The sequence below is a fragment of the Neophocaena asiaeorientalis genome, unplaced genomic scaffold (assembly GCF_003031525.2).
Source record: "Neophocaena asiaeorientalis asiaeorientalis breed wild unplaced genomic scaffold, Neophocaena_asiaeorientalis_V1.1 scaffold35, whole genome shotgun sequence".
NCBI lineage: Eukaryota > Metazoa > Chordata > Mammalia > Artiodactyla > Phocoenidae > Neophocaena > Neophocaena asiaeorientalis.
In genome coordinates, this window is record NW_020172984.1 from 1,304,349 (window position 1) to 1,319,871 (window position 15,523).

The 15,523-nt window shown below is 37.5% G+C and overlaps 1 protein-coding gene across 1 annotated transcript in view; it reads right to left on the reverse strand.

The window, feature by feature from the left end:
* Nucleotides 1-669: 669 nt before the first annotated feature.
* Nucleotides 670-15,523, reverse strand: part of GNAI3 (G protein subunit alpha i3) — a 40,491-nt gene continuing 25,637 nt past the window's right edge. Inside the window, exons 4-9 of the mRNA XM_024742132.1 lie at nucleotides 14,535-14,692; nucleotides 12,142-12,270; nucleotides 8,871-9,000; nucleotides 8,154-8,307; nucleotides 2,898-3,111; nucleotides 670-2,807 (exon numbers count right to left, since the gene is read on the reverse strand). Coding sequence (XP_024597900.1) covers nucleotides 2,921-3,111; nucleotides 8,154-8,307; nucleotides 8,871-9,000; nucleotides 12,142-12,270; nucleotides 14,535-14,692 — 762 coding nt within the window. The 3' untranslated portion in view covers nucleotides 670-2,807; nucleotides 2,898-2,920. The remainder of the gene's footprint in view (nucleotides 2,808-2,897; nucleotides 3,112-8,153; nucleotides 8,308-8,870; nucleotides 9,001-12,141; nucleotides 12,271-14,534; nucleotides 14,693-15,523) is intronic.

The following is a 15,523-nucleotide window of genomic DNA, read 5'->3' on the forward strand; positions in this document are numbered from 1 at the left end:
AGGTTAGGGAAGACTGGCCATTAAGGAGCAGAATACTTCCTCTCTACATAGAGCCTAATGGATGGCAATTCTACAGCCCAGAGTTTTAATCAGGTGGGGAAGATGTGACTGTCAACAAAATAAAGGTACTGTTACAATCCTTCCTGCTAGTGTCTGTTTACTGTTCGTTATTTGTTAAAATTTAATTTTCTTAGATGTGCTGATTTCTTAAGTGGTCCAAAGACTGGGCACCTAAATTCTGAAACATGATCCATCACAAATCTCCAGTATTCTCCACCAAAAAGACACAGGCAATTTTTCACTTCTTTGATTACAAACATCAATCCTTTTTCTCCAGGCTAATAGATATGAGGTTTCATTCCCACATTCTGGCTCTGCTGTAAGAAAAGACCTTTTAATTCAAAATATTGATACAATAGTGATTTGTAAGGCTGATGATCAGAATCACCTTCTTAAAATTACAGAATGCCAGCCCACCAGCCAAGAGTCAATCTCTGAGATGGTTCCAGGTGATTTTGACTTAAGGCATATTTGAAAACCACTGACTGAAACTGTGTCCCTGTGTCCTTAAGGAATGTGCATGTTGATAAATTATTTGGCATGGGGGGGGGGGGTAGGAGGTGATCCTCATGTAAACACAGGACAAATGTAAATGGTATAGAGGCAAAATTGTGGAAAACTACTGTTTTTCATTGACAGAAGGGCTAAAAAATTAACATATCAGATGGACATATTCAAATGAAAATACAAAATGCATTTCAAAGTATTAATTTTTTTGGATTATCCCTTATTTTGTGTTATCAACGCATTCCCATTGGCCCAGACTATAGAAAGACTACAGTTAAACCAACATTCTACCAGTTCTCATTTCCAGATGATCCTATATCACACAATACAATAAGGAAAAGATATATTCAAAATGAACAAGAACTATCCCTATTTACATTGTGGGCACAAGTCAATCACCAATTGAAGCTGATAATTTTCTTTCTTTTAGATCCAGTTTTGCCAATCCTAAAAAAAAAAAAACTGTTAGATAATACGGTTATACCATCTGTATAGTTGTATTTTTCCCATGAAAGAAAAAAAAAAAACTACCAATAAAGGCACTGAAGTGCTGTGGCTTGCTTTCTGAACCAGCTTTGATGACCACCAACCTTTTTTTTAAAAAACTAGTGAAAGGTCACATCAAAAGATGAAATAGAATCCAATCCAAAAAGATCGGACCCCAAAAGGCACTACTCAAACTACTGATTTGGAATGCTCAAAATGCATTCTCTTCATTTGCCTTCCCCTAATGGACCATTCAATATTTAATGACATTTGCTGTACATTGTACAAAAGGACCTGCAGGCTGAGGTAAATAGAGCTCTCCACACAACCAAAATGTAAATCTGGAAAATGAGTTTTGACTGCATATCACTAACACAGATATGACATAACACGCTCAGTCAGGCCAAGATTCAACAATACTATTACACCAAAAGACTAACACCTTCAGGGAACCCTTCTACCTAAACCCATTCTCAGACAAAGGCTTAAGCACACAGCAGGGGCAAAAAACAACAGAAGAAAATACTTCCAGAAAGGACTAGTTACAAACAGGAACAAACCTGGACTCTTTACTCACCATTTTAATACTGCTGCCAACTATAACAGATTAAAATCTGTACACACAACAAAGTGGAAAAAAAGTCCCCAAATCAATAGTTTCAGCAAAAGAAGGTACTGACTAAGGATTACTACAATGAACATTGCTACAATAAAAACAATGGCAAACAGGGATTTGGCACCACGTTTACAAAGTAAAGGCATGCACTGTTAATACACTTTAGATGTTTCCCAACAGAAAAAGCCAATGGAAGATGGAAAACAAGGGGCATCTTTTACAGAACTCCCTATGACTGAGACGGACAAGCAAGAATTGAAGTGGTCAATTTAGCAGATGTGTAGCAGCAAAGTCACTGGTTCTGTTTGGAATTTAGCAATTTGCATTTCTAACTGGCAGCTGCCCTGGGTGCGTCTGTATCCAAGAAGCCGACTTTATCATACTACATCAGCATTTATCTAGTAATTTGGTAATCAGCATAAACCAGGTTGACCTTCAACCATAAGCTTAAAAAAAGAGCTGGAATCTTACTACAGAATTCTTCAATGTAATTACCATTTAGAAACCATAATGGTACTTTGAACAGGAATAGTAACATAAATTTCATCCAAAAAAGCTATAATTAGAGCCCCAATAATTGTAAAGAATTAAGTAATTATGGAAATATTATATTCTGACCATACCAAGAGTTAAAAACAAAGAGTTCCTACTAAGAGGAAAATTTTCAAGATGATCTGGTCACATCATGTGCATAGTTAAGACTGTTTGTGTTTTAATAAAGATTCTTTTACAAAGAAATAAAATTTAGTGAAGTTATTCTTCCCTTGATTAAAAAAAATAAACAACAAAAAACAACTTAAAAAATGAACTACTGGTGGTTTGTCGAGAAGGAAAAAAAAAGAGTAAGCTACATATTGAAGTTCTGGAATGCAGCACCTCAACTTGACATCTGCCCTAAACATCTGAGATTGTGAAATCCAAGTGATGTCTTCATGATCAAATCATACTTTACAGTTGTTCCAATTCCAATGTCTGACTTTAGCATCTCATGTCAATTAAGAGTTCCCTAATACAGAAGATTGTGCTAAAGAGTACTAAGATTCTGCATGCCGCTGCCATTCCCTGGTCCCGTTCATGCTTGCAGCTGCCCAATGAGACAGCAAAAGAAGTCTGGTCTCAACACTCCACACTGTAATAACTAGGAAAGAAGAACATTTGTAATTAGAAAAAGTTTACAAAGTCAAGAGACATCAGTACAGCACTATAATTAAACTGTTCAAAGTTTTACCTTCTATTTAACATCCACACTCTTCAATAAAGTCCACATTCCTTTAAGTTGTTTTTAATGATGACATCTGTAACAGCATCAAAAACAAACTGCACATTCTTGGTGTCTGTGGCACAGGTGAAGTGGGTGTAGATCTCCTTGGTATCTTTTCTTCTGTTCAGATCTTCAAACTGGCACTGAATGTAAGCAGCTGCTTCTTCATATGTATTGGAACCTGAGGCAGACACCCAATATTCTCAGTTCAAATTAAAACAGCTGCTTGGACTCAACTAAGTCAGGCCATCACAATTTACTTATGGAGAGAGGAAATATAACACAATTGAAATAAACAGATTTCTATTTTTCTATAATCATTACATGTTTCTTGAGTGCAGAATCTCATTATAAGTAAAATAAAATTATCACAAAGATCCAGGAAAACAAAACTTTAAGTTTCTTTCCCTTTTATTTAGACTTTTTAGCTAAAAAATCTAGAAAGCATAAAAGGAAACTAGGGAAGTAGGAAGATGCATTTCTAGAAGAACATAACTGTTTAAAAGGTCAGAGAGCTTGTGCTCCTTGGAGTGGTGCTGAAATAAACAATTCAAAAGGGGAAGTCATGCTTCTTTTCAAAATCATTGCAATTTTAACGGAGCTTACTTAGCCTCAGAGCCTTAGGGAAATAGTTTAAATAACCAAAGGTAAACCAGTAGATGCAAAAGGGAAAGGGGCCTGAACTGTATAGTTTAAATGGTGAATTTTATGGTATGTGAATTATACCCTAATAAATCTTTTATTTCTTCAAAGAGGGGGACCCAAAGTTAAACCCTATTTCAACAACATTGGTAATTAACACTCTTAATCGCCTGCTTCCTACACAATCTTATCTACTTGTGACTCTTAAGAACAGCCTTAGAAACTGTCTGTAGAGCCAGGGAAACTCAACAAAGACAGCATACACAGTTATTCCTGTGAACTAGGGGCTATTTTCAGTGACATTAAGCATGACAAAAATATATCAACAAATAAGTATATAAAGACGACTAAATAACAAAGAAAAGCTTAAAGAAATGACTATTATTTAAACAGACTGTTTAAAGAACAGAAGGAAGATAGCTTGGTAGGTGCTTGAAATAGATTTACTGAGATGTGCAGAACCTCTGCAAATTAAAGGAGACAGATGTTTGAAACACGTAACACCAGATTTTTGTCTGGTAGGAACAGATATTGATACTTGGGAAATCAGGACTGTGAGAATCCTTAAGAATGAAGTCAATGGAAGAGAGGCTTGGAAGTTCACCCTACCCCCCGCCACCCAAAAATGGACATGATATTGAGGACTCTTTGCTATGTGTGAAGATTCCCAGCTGAAACATTAATGTCAATCCTTTACTTGTCTTAAGTAAGATTGTTCTCCCATTCTAAAACTTGGATACTTTCCATCAACTTACCCAACTCTCACCTCCCTCCTCCCTCTGAACAGATGACGACATTTCCAAATTCCCTAAGAAAACAGAGGCCACGGGGCTTTAAACTACATCTCAACTTTTTAGCCCACCACCTCACTTAAAAAGTTATCTATATCTGCACTTATTTGTATCTTTGGTCTTAGAGATGTCTTCCTTTTGATTCAAAATTCAACTGCTCTATCTATACTTTTTTTTTTTAAGTTGAAGTGAAATTCACAAAGCATGCAATAAGTTTACAATACAGTGGCATTTAGTGCAGTCACATGCTATACAATCACCACCTCTCTCTAGTTTCAAACTTTTCCACCACCCCAGAAAAACACCCCATTCCCATTAAGTAATCATTCCTCATTCCCCTTGTGCCAATTTCCTAATAACCAACAACCAAACTGCTTTCTGTCTCTATGGATTTGCCTATTTGGGATACATCATATAAAAGGAATCACACAAACGTAACCTATTCTGTTTCACTTCTTCCATTTAGTATAAAGTTTATAGGGTTCATCAAAGTTGTGGCATTATCAGTACTTTGTTCCTTCTTATAGCTAAATAATACTCCATTGTACAGATATACCAATTTGTTTATCCATTCATCCTACCTAGACTTTTGCTTCCTTCTTTCCCCACCTGCTTACAAATCTTGCTCCATCAATTACATCCACTTTTTGTAACTTCTCTTTTGCTGTAGGATCTTACCTCTAAGCTCATAAACATTTAAAGATCTCTCCTTCCCCTGTAATCTAAGCTGCTCAAGAGGAGGCTACACTTGTCTTCATTTCTTCACTTCCCACTCAGTAACTCACTGGTCCTGGCTCTGCTCTCATCATTCCACTGATAATGCTCTCTATAACAGTCAATGATCTCCTGACTGCTAACTCCAGAGGCCATTTTTTCAAAATTATTTGCTTACCTGCATATGACATTGTTGACCACTCCTCACTATTTAAACTCTCCTCTTAGTTTTTGATACTTTGGCTTTCCAGATTCTTCTCTTTGTATCCTATACAAACCTTTCTTTTTCTCCTGCCAATAGAGGCTGGTATTCACTCTCACTCTGTTCTTTTCTCTCCTCATTCTATATCATCACTCTAGGTCATCTCATCCATTTCCATGTTGTATTTACACATGATCCCAAATCAATATCTGTTACTAACCTGTAACCTCCCCCCAAGCTCCAAGGCCACATATATAACTATCTGTTAGATATCTCCATCAGGATGTTCCATAGATACTTCAAAACCAACATTCCTAAATATGAATTCAGATCACAGTACTGACACCCAATTAATACAGAACTCTGAGAGTACCTTTGACTTGTCCCACTTCCTTACCCTAGCTACACCCTTTCACCTTACTATATAAAGCATTTACAGTGTCTGCTCAGCTAACAAGAGGTCCCCTTTCCTAGAAATACTCAATTCTGATCTAAAGGTCATAGTGATACAGCTCTGGCACTCATGTTTGTGTCCCTAACCTCATCTGATTGATCTAAGGGTTTCTGCCTGACTTAACCCTGGCCAGAATCTCTCTCTTTTAGGAATCTGAACCTTGGGCCAAACAATCCCAGTCTAGCCTGGTCTTTTAAATGGAGGAGATCTAGAAACTGTGGCAGGGCCATCTTTTATCACATAAACTAAGCAGCAGAGAAAGTTGGTAAGGAAAGAGAGAATAGAGAGACACAGAGAAGAGAGAACAGAGATGGGGAAAGAAGTGCTCCCAGGGTTCTTGACAGTGCTTGCAGGGTTCTTAATTCTAATTGCATTCTTGAGAACTGTCTGCATTCTTGTCCTTGACTTCTATGATATATCCCTGTATCTTCATCAAAAGTTTCTATTTGCATCCTAAGAGAGTCCTCACTAATTCAACTCCCCTACTATCTATCTTTATTGACATCTATCACATTATCTTTCTAAATCAGTTTCTACTACATCATGTACCCCAATGAATATCCTTCAATAGCTCACCACTGTCTCAGCATGGGATACAATGCCCTCCACAAGCATCCTTGCCCACTTCTCCAACCACTCTTCCCCACCACTTTAAGCTCCATCAATACCAAATTCCTCCTAGGTTTCAGAACAAATCATGTCATTTTTAACTCCATATTTTCATATATGCTGTTTCCCCTTCCTAAAATGTTTTTATTCCCCCGTCTGCCTGATGATTTACAGTTCATCCTCTTACTATCTTACTCCAAGTGTCATTTCCTCTAGAAAAAGACTACACTGATCCCACTGAGGTAACCCCTTCTTCTGCTCTTCTATTAATGAACATTTTACACTAAAATGAAATTCTTCAAGTGTGTCTCTCTCTACAACTAATGTCAGTGTCTTGAGTGTAGTAACTGCACCTTATTCTTGTATTTTGTGAATATATTTATACAAAATTTTGATTTTTATCATTCTTTATTTGCCTCAGAAAATGAAGAAGACAAGGATTAATCTCCAAAATTTACAAGCAGCTCATGCAGCTCAGAAACAAAAAAACAAACAACCCAGTCCAAAAATGGGCAGAAGATCTAAACAGATATTTCTCCAAAGAAGATATACAGACTGCCAACAAACACATGAAAGAATGCTCAACATCATTAATCATTAGAGAAATGCAAATCAAAACTACAATGAGATATCATCTCACACCAGTCAGAATGGCCATCATCAAAAAATCTAGAAACAATAAATGCTGGAGAGGGTGTGGAGAAAAGGGAACACTCTTGCACTGCTGGTGGGAATGTGAATTGGTTCAGCCACTATGGAGAACAGTATGGAGGTTCCTTAAAAAACTACAAATAGAACTACCATATGACCCAGCAATCCCACTACTGGGCATATACCCTGAGAAAACCATAATTCAAAAAGAGTCATGTACCAAAATGTTCATTGCAGCTCTATTTACAATTGCCAGGACATGGAAGCAACCTAAGTGTCCATCGACAGATGAATGGATAAAGAAGATGTGGCACATATATACAATGGAATATCACTCAGCCATAAAAAGGAACGAAACTGAATTATTTGTAGTGAGGTCGATGGACCTAGGGACTGTCATTCAGAGTGAAGCAAGTCAGAAATATATATGCTAACACATATATATGGAATTTAAGGGAAAAAAATGTCGTGAAGAACCTAGGGGTAAGACAGGAATAAAGACACAGACCTACTAGAGAATGGACTTGAGGATATGGGGAGGGGGAAGGGTAAGCTGTGACAAAGTGAGAAAGAGTCATGGACATATATACACTACCAAATATAAGGTAGATAGCTAGTCGGAAGCAGCCGCATAGCACAGGGAGATCAGCTCGGTGCTTTGTGACCGCCTGGAGGGGTGGGATAGGGAGTGTGGGAGGGAGGGAGACGCAAGAGGGAAGAGATATGGGAACATATGTATATATATAACTGATTCACTTTGTTATAAAGCAGAAAGTAACACACCATTGTAAAGCAATTATACTCTAATAAAGATGTAAAAAAAAAAATGAGGAGGACAGAAATATAAAATAAACACAGTAAACTCAATTATGTCTGGAATAACACTTTAGACTTAAGGGGTCTTAATCACATGCTTAATGTTGATACCACTACCAGTGAACACTCTCCATAAGGAGATACACACAATGTTCAAAACAAAAGACAGCTGTAGGAAGGTCACTACAGTTTTTTTTTTTTTTTTTTTTTTTTTTTTTTAGGCACGAACCGGTGTCCCCTGCATCGGCAGGCGGACTCTCAACCACTGCGCCACCAGGGAAGCCCGTCACTACAGTTTTGACTCAAGATGTATACCTCTGACAAAATCTTTCATGATCCCTTACCTGTGTATTCTGGATAACAGATAGTTAATGGACTCCTCTTTATTTTTTCCTCAAAAAGATCTTTCTTGTTGAGGAACAGAATGATCGAAGTGTCTGTAAACCATTTGTTGTTACAAATGCTGTCAAACAGTTTCATGCTTTCATGCATTCGGTTCTAAAAAAGAAACAAAGGATGATAGGTCAGTAGCAAAAAAGTAAAAGTACATTAACTGTTAATGAACAACAGACCAAAAAGGTTTTGTTTTCTTTTTTGGGCGTGCTACAAGGCATGCAGGATCTTGGTTCCCCGACCAGGGACTGAACCTATGCCCCCTGCAGTGGAAGCACAGAGTCCTAACCACTGGGCTGCCAGGGAAGTCCCAGACCAAGAAGTTTTAAAAGTGCTGATGGGCAATCATGAAAAGAAGTCAGACACTGATACAAAAGCTGAGTCAGTCCTCATTTTTATAATTCTTAGAGGTTGAGAGGTGGGAATAAGGACTGGCTAACAAGAGGACTTAATCCTGCCCACATACTCAATGTGCTGTCCTATCTCGTAAGTTTAAGAGGGCATGGATCAATATTTTGAAAAATCTAATCATACTGACAAGGAGAAAAATTAAGGATTTTAAGTTTTGGTTCAATGAGTAAATGGATGAACAAAGTCTTCCTAAGAGCTATTTTCTGTTTCCTGCCTGCATTAGATAGGCCTTTTATTTACCAGAAGCTCCAACATACCATCTCCTCATCCTCAGCCAGAACGAGGTCATAATCACTGAGGGCCACGCAGAAGATAATTGCTGTCACTCCCTCAAAACAGTGAATCCACTTTTTTCGTTCTGATCTTTGGCCACCTACATCAAACATCCTGGGTAAGGGTAAAGAAAGCACAATTTCAGCAAGGTCATGCACACACACATCTCCCTAAACTGAACTGGTTAGGGAACTTCCCACTATTGCATATTCAAAACCCCATTTATAATAGAAAAGACAAATAAGGAGCAGATAAAATGTAGTCAAAATAATTATCTGTGGTTAAATGTAAAAGAGAACAATATGAGAAAATAAAATTTAGGAACAATTATAATTCTCATTTTAGATAAACAGTTGAGCCTCTTCACTATCAAAGCTTGTGTCAGATGTGCCAAAAGTCAGCAGAGTAAGCACTGAAATGGATTAAAGGAAGGAGGGAAAAAAGACAGGAAAAATGAAGAGCTGAACAATACAACTTAAGATAGTAACAATAATAACTAACATTTACCAGACACTAAACATCTTAAAGTACATTAACTAATTTAACCCTCACAACACTCCTGTCAGTACTATTATTATCCCCATTTTACAGATGAAGAAGTTGAGGCACAGATATGTTAAATAATTTGCCCAAGGGAACACTACTAACAAATGGGGACTGGAACTCTAACTCCAGCACCCAACCTGGTACCCACAACACTACTCTACCTCTCAAAACGGTTTATCTCTCTAGCTAAAAAAAAGAACAATAAATCCCCAACTTGCATTCTACTTCCATAACTCTACTGACTCAAAACTTTGTTTTCCTTACTTTTTGTTTGTTTCTTTTTTTTAAATTGAGGTATAATTGAGATACATTTTTCTTTAAGGAAAACATTTTAGAGATTAATTACAGAAAGAAGTAAATTATATTTTATGGTAGGACTCTAAGAATGCAATACCTAAACACAAAATTTAACCAATATTTGCCAACTCCAAGTCTTATTTAACCTAATTAAAAACAACAAAGCCTCAACGATTCACACATTTTATGTTCCACTTAGATCAGTTTTAGACCACTACTCCCTTCTGGGGTGCTTACTTGATATCCTGAGTCAACTGCTGAACTTCTGTCAGCAGTGTCCTCATCTACCACCTATAGTAAAAGGAGGACCTGCACGGCTTTGTTTTTTAACTGGTACTAGGGTCTGAGGAGGTATGCATACAAATGGTTAGCTACTCTTAAGATATATATTTGATGACAATGATAAAATGTTTTACGGTTAAACTCTGCCAAGCTGGTTCAGTGTCAGATCTACAGTGACTAGGGATCTATTTCCAGAGAATTTTCCCCCTAGAGATTGAGAGAGATAAGACACAGTTGAGTAATTTCTCAATGTATGTTTGAAAGAGAACAGTCATCTCATCTCTTCATCACCCAACTTTTTCTTTTGGTCTTTTGATCTTCCCCAGTTCTTTTCAACCTTTAGTCCTGACACCTGGAATGAGGCAATCACAAGTTGGCTCTAATACAAGGTCATATTATAGGTTTTAAGAAAGCTAACATCACATATTTCACCATGGACCTTTCAAGAGCAGAAACACACTGGTATACCATAATTTGAATTTGCTCCACCATTTCTTTCTATAAAGTCCATAAAACTGGCAGAACACTGTGAAGTTCCCAAAGTGGGCTTTTCGCACATATTAACATTTACAGTATCATTCACTAACAGATCAACATTTTATAGACATTACCTCATAACTGAGAGGCAAGTAAGCAATTACACAATGCCTTGCATATAGGAGATGCTCAATAAATGTTTGAATAAATGGATAGTGGTTTTGCCTAGAGAGAAGAGGAAAAGGAAGAAGTGATAGTACTTCATAACAAGATATCTACATGCCAACAATAAAGTGGGTGCAGCACCTTAATTATATCTGGCTATTGATCCTGACATAAAATGACCAATAGGAATCACCTAACTAAAGATCAATCTATGACATCAACAAAAAAGTTTCCCACACTAAATAAATAAAGGTCATGACATATAATTATGAATGGATTACTAATCTTATAGCACACCAAGAGACATCTCACTCCTACGGTTTCATGGGTGATAATCCATGGAGACTCTGCTATTCTTGTTAAATAAATTCATCAGTACTATGATAAGCAGCTCGTCTATTCTAAAAATATTCAGCTGAACTGCTATTTTCCTGCATCAGGTTTCAAATCTGTTTTGGTGTATTAAGATTTCAAGACCTCAACTAGCATGTAGTAATACCTAAACTCTGTGTGGGTTTTGCGAAACCTAAGAAGCAATTTTTTTCAGAGAAAAAAAAATTGAGAGAATCTGAACTAGAAGTTACATTTGCATGCAACAATGCTGAATATCACATTCTACATACAAGCATAATGAAGTAGCTAAAAAGGACATCATATACTGAAGGGGGAAAGTTTACTCCTAATCTCAAAGGTCATAAAAGCAGAAAACAAGAACCAAAAAGACAGTTCTATTATTTACAAAAGACCATTAACACAGAGACAAGCTGAAGCGTATTCTAGAATTACTAGAGCTGATGAGAAAATCCTCTGTATTAGAATGCTAGAATCTTCTCTCTCTAAAACAATAATTGTTTATATTGTATCATACCTCCACAAAATACCTCTATCCCTAGATCGATATTCCACTCTGTACTGTACTGAGAACTAAGCTGTGCATGATACTGTGCACAGATCGGTCAAAGGCCATGACAGTATTAGCTTCATTCCAGTAAACTGACAGAGAAGTGCGATCCAGTAAGAAAGGATTGACACTGGTGAGAAAAGCATTTCTATTTTAATATCAAAATGTCAGAACAAAGCCATATAAACTAAACCAAAACACTAGCTTTCTATCCTTTTAGTATTGTTGTTACGCTTCTAAACAACAAACATTCAACACATGTTTTGGCGATTCCAATAAAAAAGCAGCTGAAAATAAAATTAAAAATAAAATAAATTGGTAACCATATGATTACTTTTATTGATATGTAAGTTACAATTTAATTTTGAATTTAAGTTCCTCCAAATGGAAAATATACTTGATGCTATTTGGAGAAAGAAGAAACGTTTGGGACCCCATTCAGTTTAAACAAATACTGGCTAATGAATATAATTATAAGTTTCTAAATCAAAGAATATTGCCTACAGAAATTTTACCCTGATTAAGAGATACTAACTAAAGGAAAGATATTTGTGTTTGGCATATCTAGAAAAAAGCTAATGACTTACTTGAAGTACAGGTCTTTGAAAGTGAAATGTGTTTCCACAATGCCTGTGGTCTTCACTCTTGTCCGCAAAACATCTTGCTGAGTTGGAATGTAGTTGGTTTGGGATATTCTATCCAAATCATTTAGGTAACTAAGTAAGTAAAATACATATTTATTTTTACTTAATGAAGCCAACCATGTGCACAGCAAGTCAACAGACTAAACTAGTTCCTTGCCAAAAGCAGGTTCTGAACCTGTCACTAAAGTAGCAGAACAAATCAGATCTTCAGTATCACAGAAGATAATGAGAAAAAAATGAACCTAGCATAGGACAATTAAAGTAGGTTTTATATACACTACACAAAAGTGGTTTTGGGCTTCCCTGGTGGCACAGTGGTTGAGAGTCCACCTGCCGATGCAGGGGACACGGGTTCATGCCCTGGTCCGGGAAGATCCCACATGCCGTGGAGCAGCTGGGCCCGTGAGCCATGGCTGCTGAGCCTGCGCGTCCTGAGCCTGTGCTCCGCAACGGGAGAGGCCAAAACAGTGAGAGGCCCGCGTACCGCAAAAAAAAAAAAAAAAAGGTGGTTTTAATGCTACCAAAATTAAACTGTGAAAGCCAATTAAAAATAAACATAAAAAAAAAAACATAGAAATGCTATTCTTAATAAAGATTCCTGAAATTTAATACTAAATCAACTGTGCACCGCACGGTACAAAAACCTAACCAAAACAAAAGCCCTCAGACATTTAATGGGTCATCTGTATGTTTAAACATTTGCTAGGATATTAGAAAATGCTGTTTGAATTACTAAAATTAACAAGAACTACTTAGCTCAATAAGAATGAGTATTTCCTGTTTTCATTCATGAAACAGAAAAGTTTACAGGTTTGTTTTTTTTTTAAATCTAAGCCAAAAACTAATACCTACAAAGAAACTTCATCTGTTCAGTGGAATAATTTAAAAACTGCTTCAAAGCTAAATTAAATTCTTCACAATTTCAGGGCTCCCAAAGATTTTTTTTAATAGGTGATACCATAATAAGTGAATTTTCAATGATCTTCTATAAAAATAAGTACCATCATTAATGTTAAGGAATCAGTCAACCTCAGATCAACAATTATGAAAAAAAACCTCTATAAATCATGTGTCTTCAGGTGTAGTTAGAGGATTCAGAGCTTACTGAATGTATGTTAAAAGAAATTACAATCTAGCTTGATGACTACTGGGAGAATTATTTAAACTACCAACATCTGCAACTGAAAAATATTATTGAGATGGGCAAGAATCCTGAAATGTTTCTAAAGTCAAGTTTTCATTTAAAAAGTAAGCTAAGGGCTTCCCTGGTGGCGCAGTGGTTGAGAGTCCGCCTGCCGATGCAGGGGACACGGGTTCGTGCCCCGGTCCGGGAAGATCCCACATGCCGCGGAGCGGCTGGGCCCATGAGCCATGGCCGCTGAGCCTGTGTGTCCGGAGCCTGTGCTCCGCAACAGGAGAGGCCACAACAGTGAGAGGCCCACGTACCACAAAAAAATAAAATAAAATAAAATAAAAAAAAGTAAGCTAAGTTTTTCAAATATCATTTCATCTTTTTATAATAATTTGAGCTAGAATAACAGGAAAAGCAGGAAAATATAATATTGGAGAAAATACCTTAACGCTTAGAACTGCCTTCATTTAGTACGGAGATGGATACAAGTAAAAAGAACTCACCAAGCCCCCCAAAAGCAGGTTAAGAAAAAAACCCCACACATTCTGAATATAGGTCTTATAAATAAACACACTGTAAAAGAAGCAATATAGGACAACATGTAATAGCTTCACAGAAGTATTAATTATCAATACAAATTCTCTAAAACTATGTAACCCTAGAGAATTTCCTTAACAAATAGGTGCTTCAACTTCGTTCTAAGACTCAACATTCTCTTTCTATACAAAGTCTACTATTGTGATCTGGCAAAAGATTTATAAGTGGTGACTAGTACCAGAGAAATCCATAGTGCAGCCCAGCCACAGAGAGCTGTGCATGAAAGGGATATCACAATTTTAATTTCCCTTGCTAGCTGGCAATCAATGCAAAGCCCTTATGCAGAGGGAACCTACTGAGTTGGAAGAGATCCAGGACTCAGATGCAATAGATTTCTCTCCTCTTTCACTTGTTTACTATAAATGACCACGGAGCTACTTTCATGATGCAAAGTCTCCCATTTACACTCCAAGAGGAAATACTTTTCTCCAAATCATATAAAATGACCAACGGCTCTATAACCCTAAACTGAAACAACCTTTATAAAGGGATCCTACAGAATTCTAAGTGTCTCTTCCTTAAATATTTCCTTAAGAATGGGCACTGAACTTTCACTAGGGTCACCAAATTATTTTCTGTTTTCATTTCACAGAGAAAAATTACTTACTATGAAGCAGAATCATTGAGCTGATATTCCCTGGATCTGCTGAAGCAAGCCTGCACCCCACCGTCTCGCCATAACCGTTTAATCACTCCTGCTAATTCTGGAGTCATGACTCCTTCTTCTGCACTGCCAGCTAAAACAAATAATTGCCGGGCATCATCCTGAAGAAAGCAGTTAAAGGAGAGAGACAGATGATTCTCCATTTCTTAAAGAATTGACAAGAGTCTCTTTAACACACACACAGAGATATACATTATATGTTATATTACTTAAAAGAGGTATGAAAGAGGCCTTTCCTGGCAGTGCAGTCTGAGAGAATTTACAATGAAGTCTGTCCCCCTTCTCTCTCCACTACAGTTAGAAGTGCAGAGCAGAGTTGAAGAATGATTTCACTCCCACTCCCACTTCTTCACATACCACCATCCCCTGAAAAGATCTCTTCTGAATGTCCTACAAATCCCCATCCTGGTTACTCATGATTTTTTAAAAAAATAAATAAATTTATTTATTTATTTTTGGCTGCATTGGGTTTTTATTGCTGCGCACAGGCTTTTCTCTAGTTGTGGCGAGCAGGGGCTACTCTTCGTTGCGATGTGCAGGCTTCTCACTGTGGTGGCTTCTCTTATTGTGGAGCACGGGCTCTAGGCACACGGGCTTCAGTAGATGTGGCTTGCGGGCTCTAGAGTGTAGGCTCAGTAGCTGTGGCGCACGGGCCCAGCTGCTCTGCGGCATGTGGGATATTCCCAGACCAGGGCTCGAACCCGTGTCCACTGTATTGGCAGGTGGATTCTCAACCACTGCACCACCAGGGAAGCCCATGATTTTTTTTTTTGACAGAAAAAAACTGATCTGTCTGTGAGACAGGCACACGCAACACATCCCCATTCTGTTAAAGGAAACCTACAGGGTTTCCCTGGTGGCGCAGTGGTTGGGAGTCCGCCTACCAATGCAGAGGACGCAGGTTCGTGCCCCGGTCCAGGAAGATCCCACAT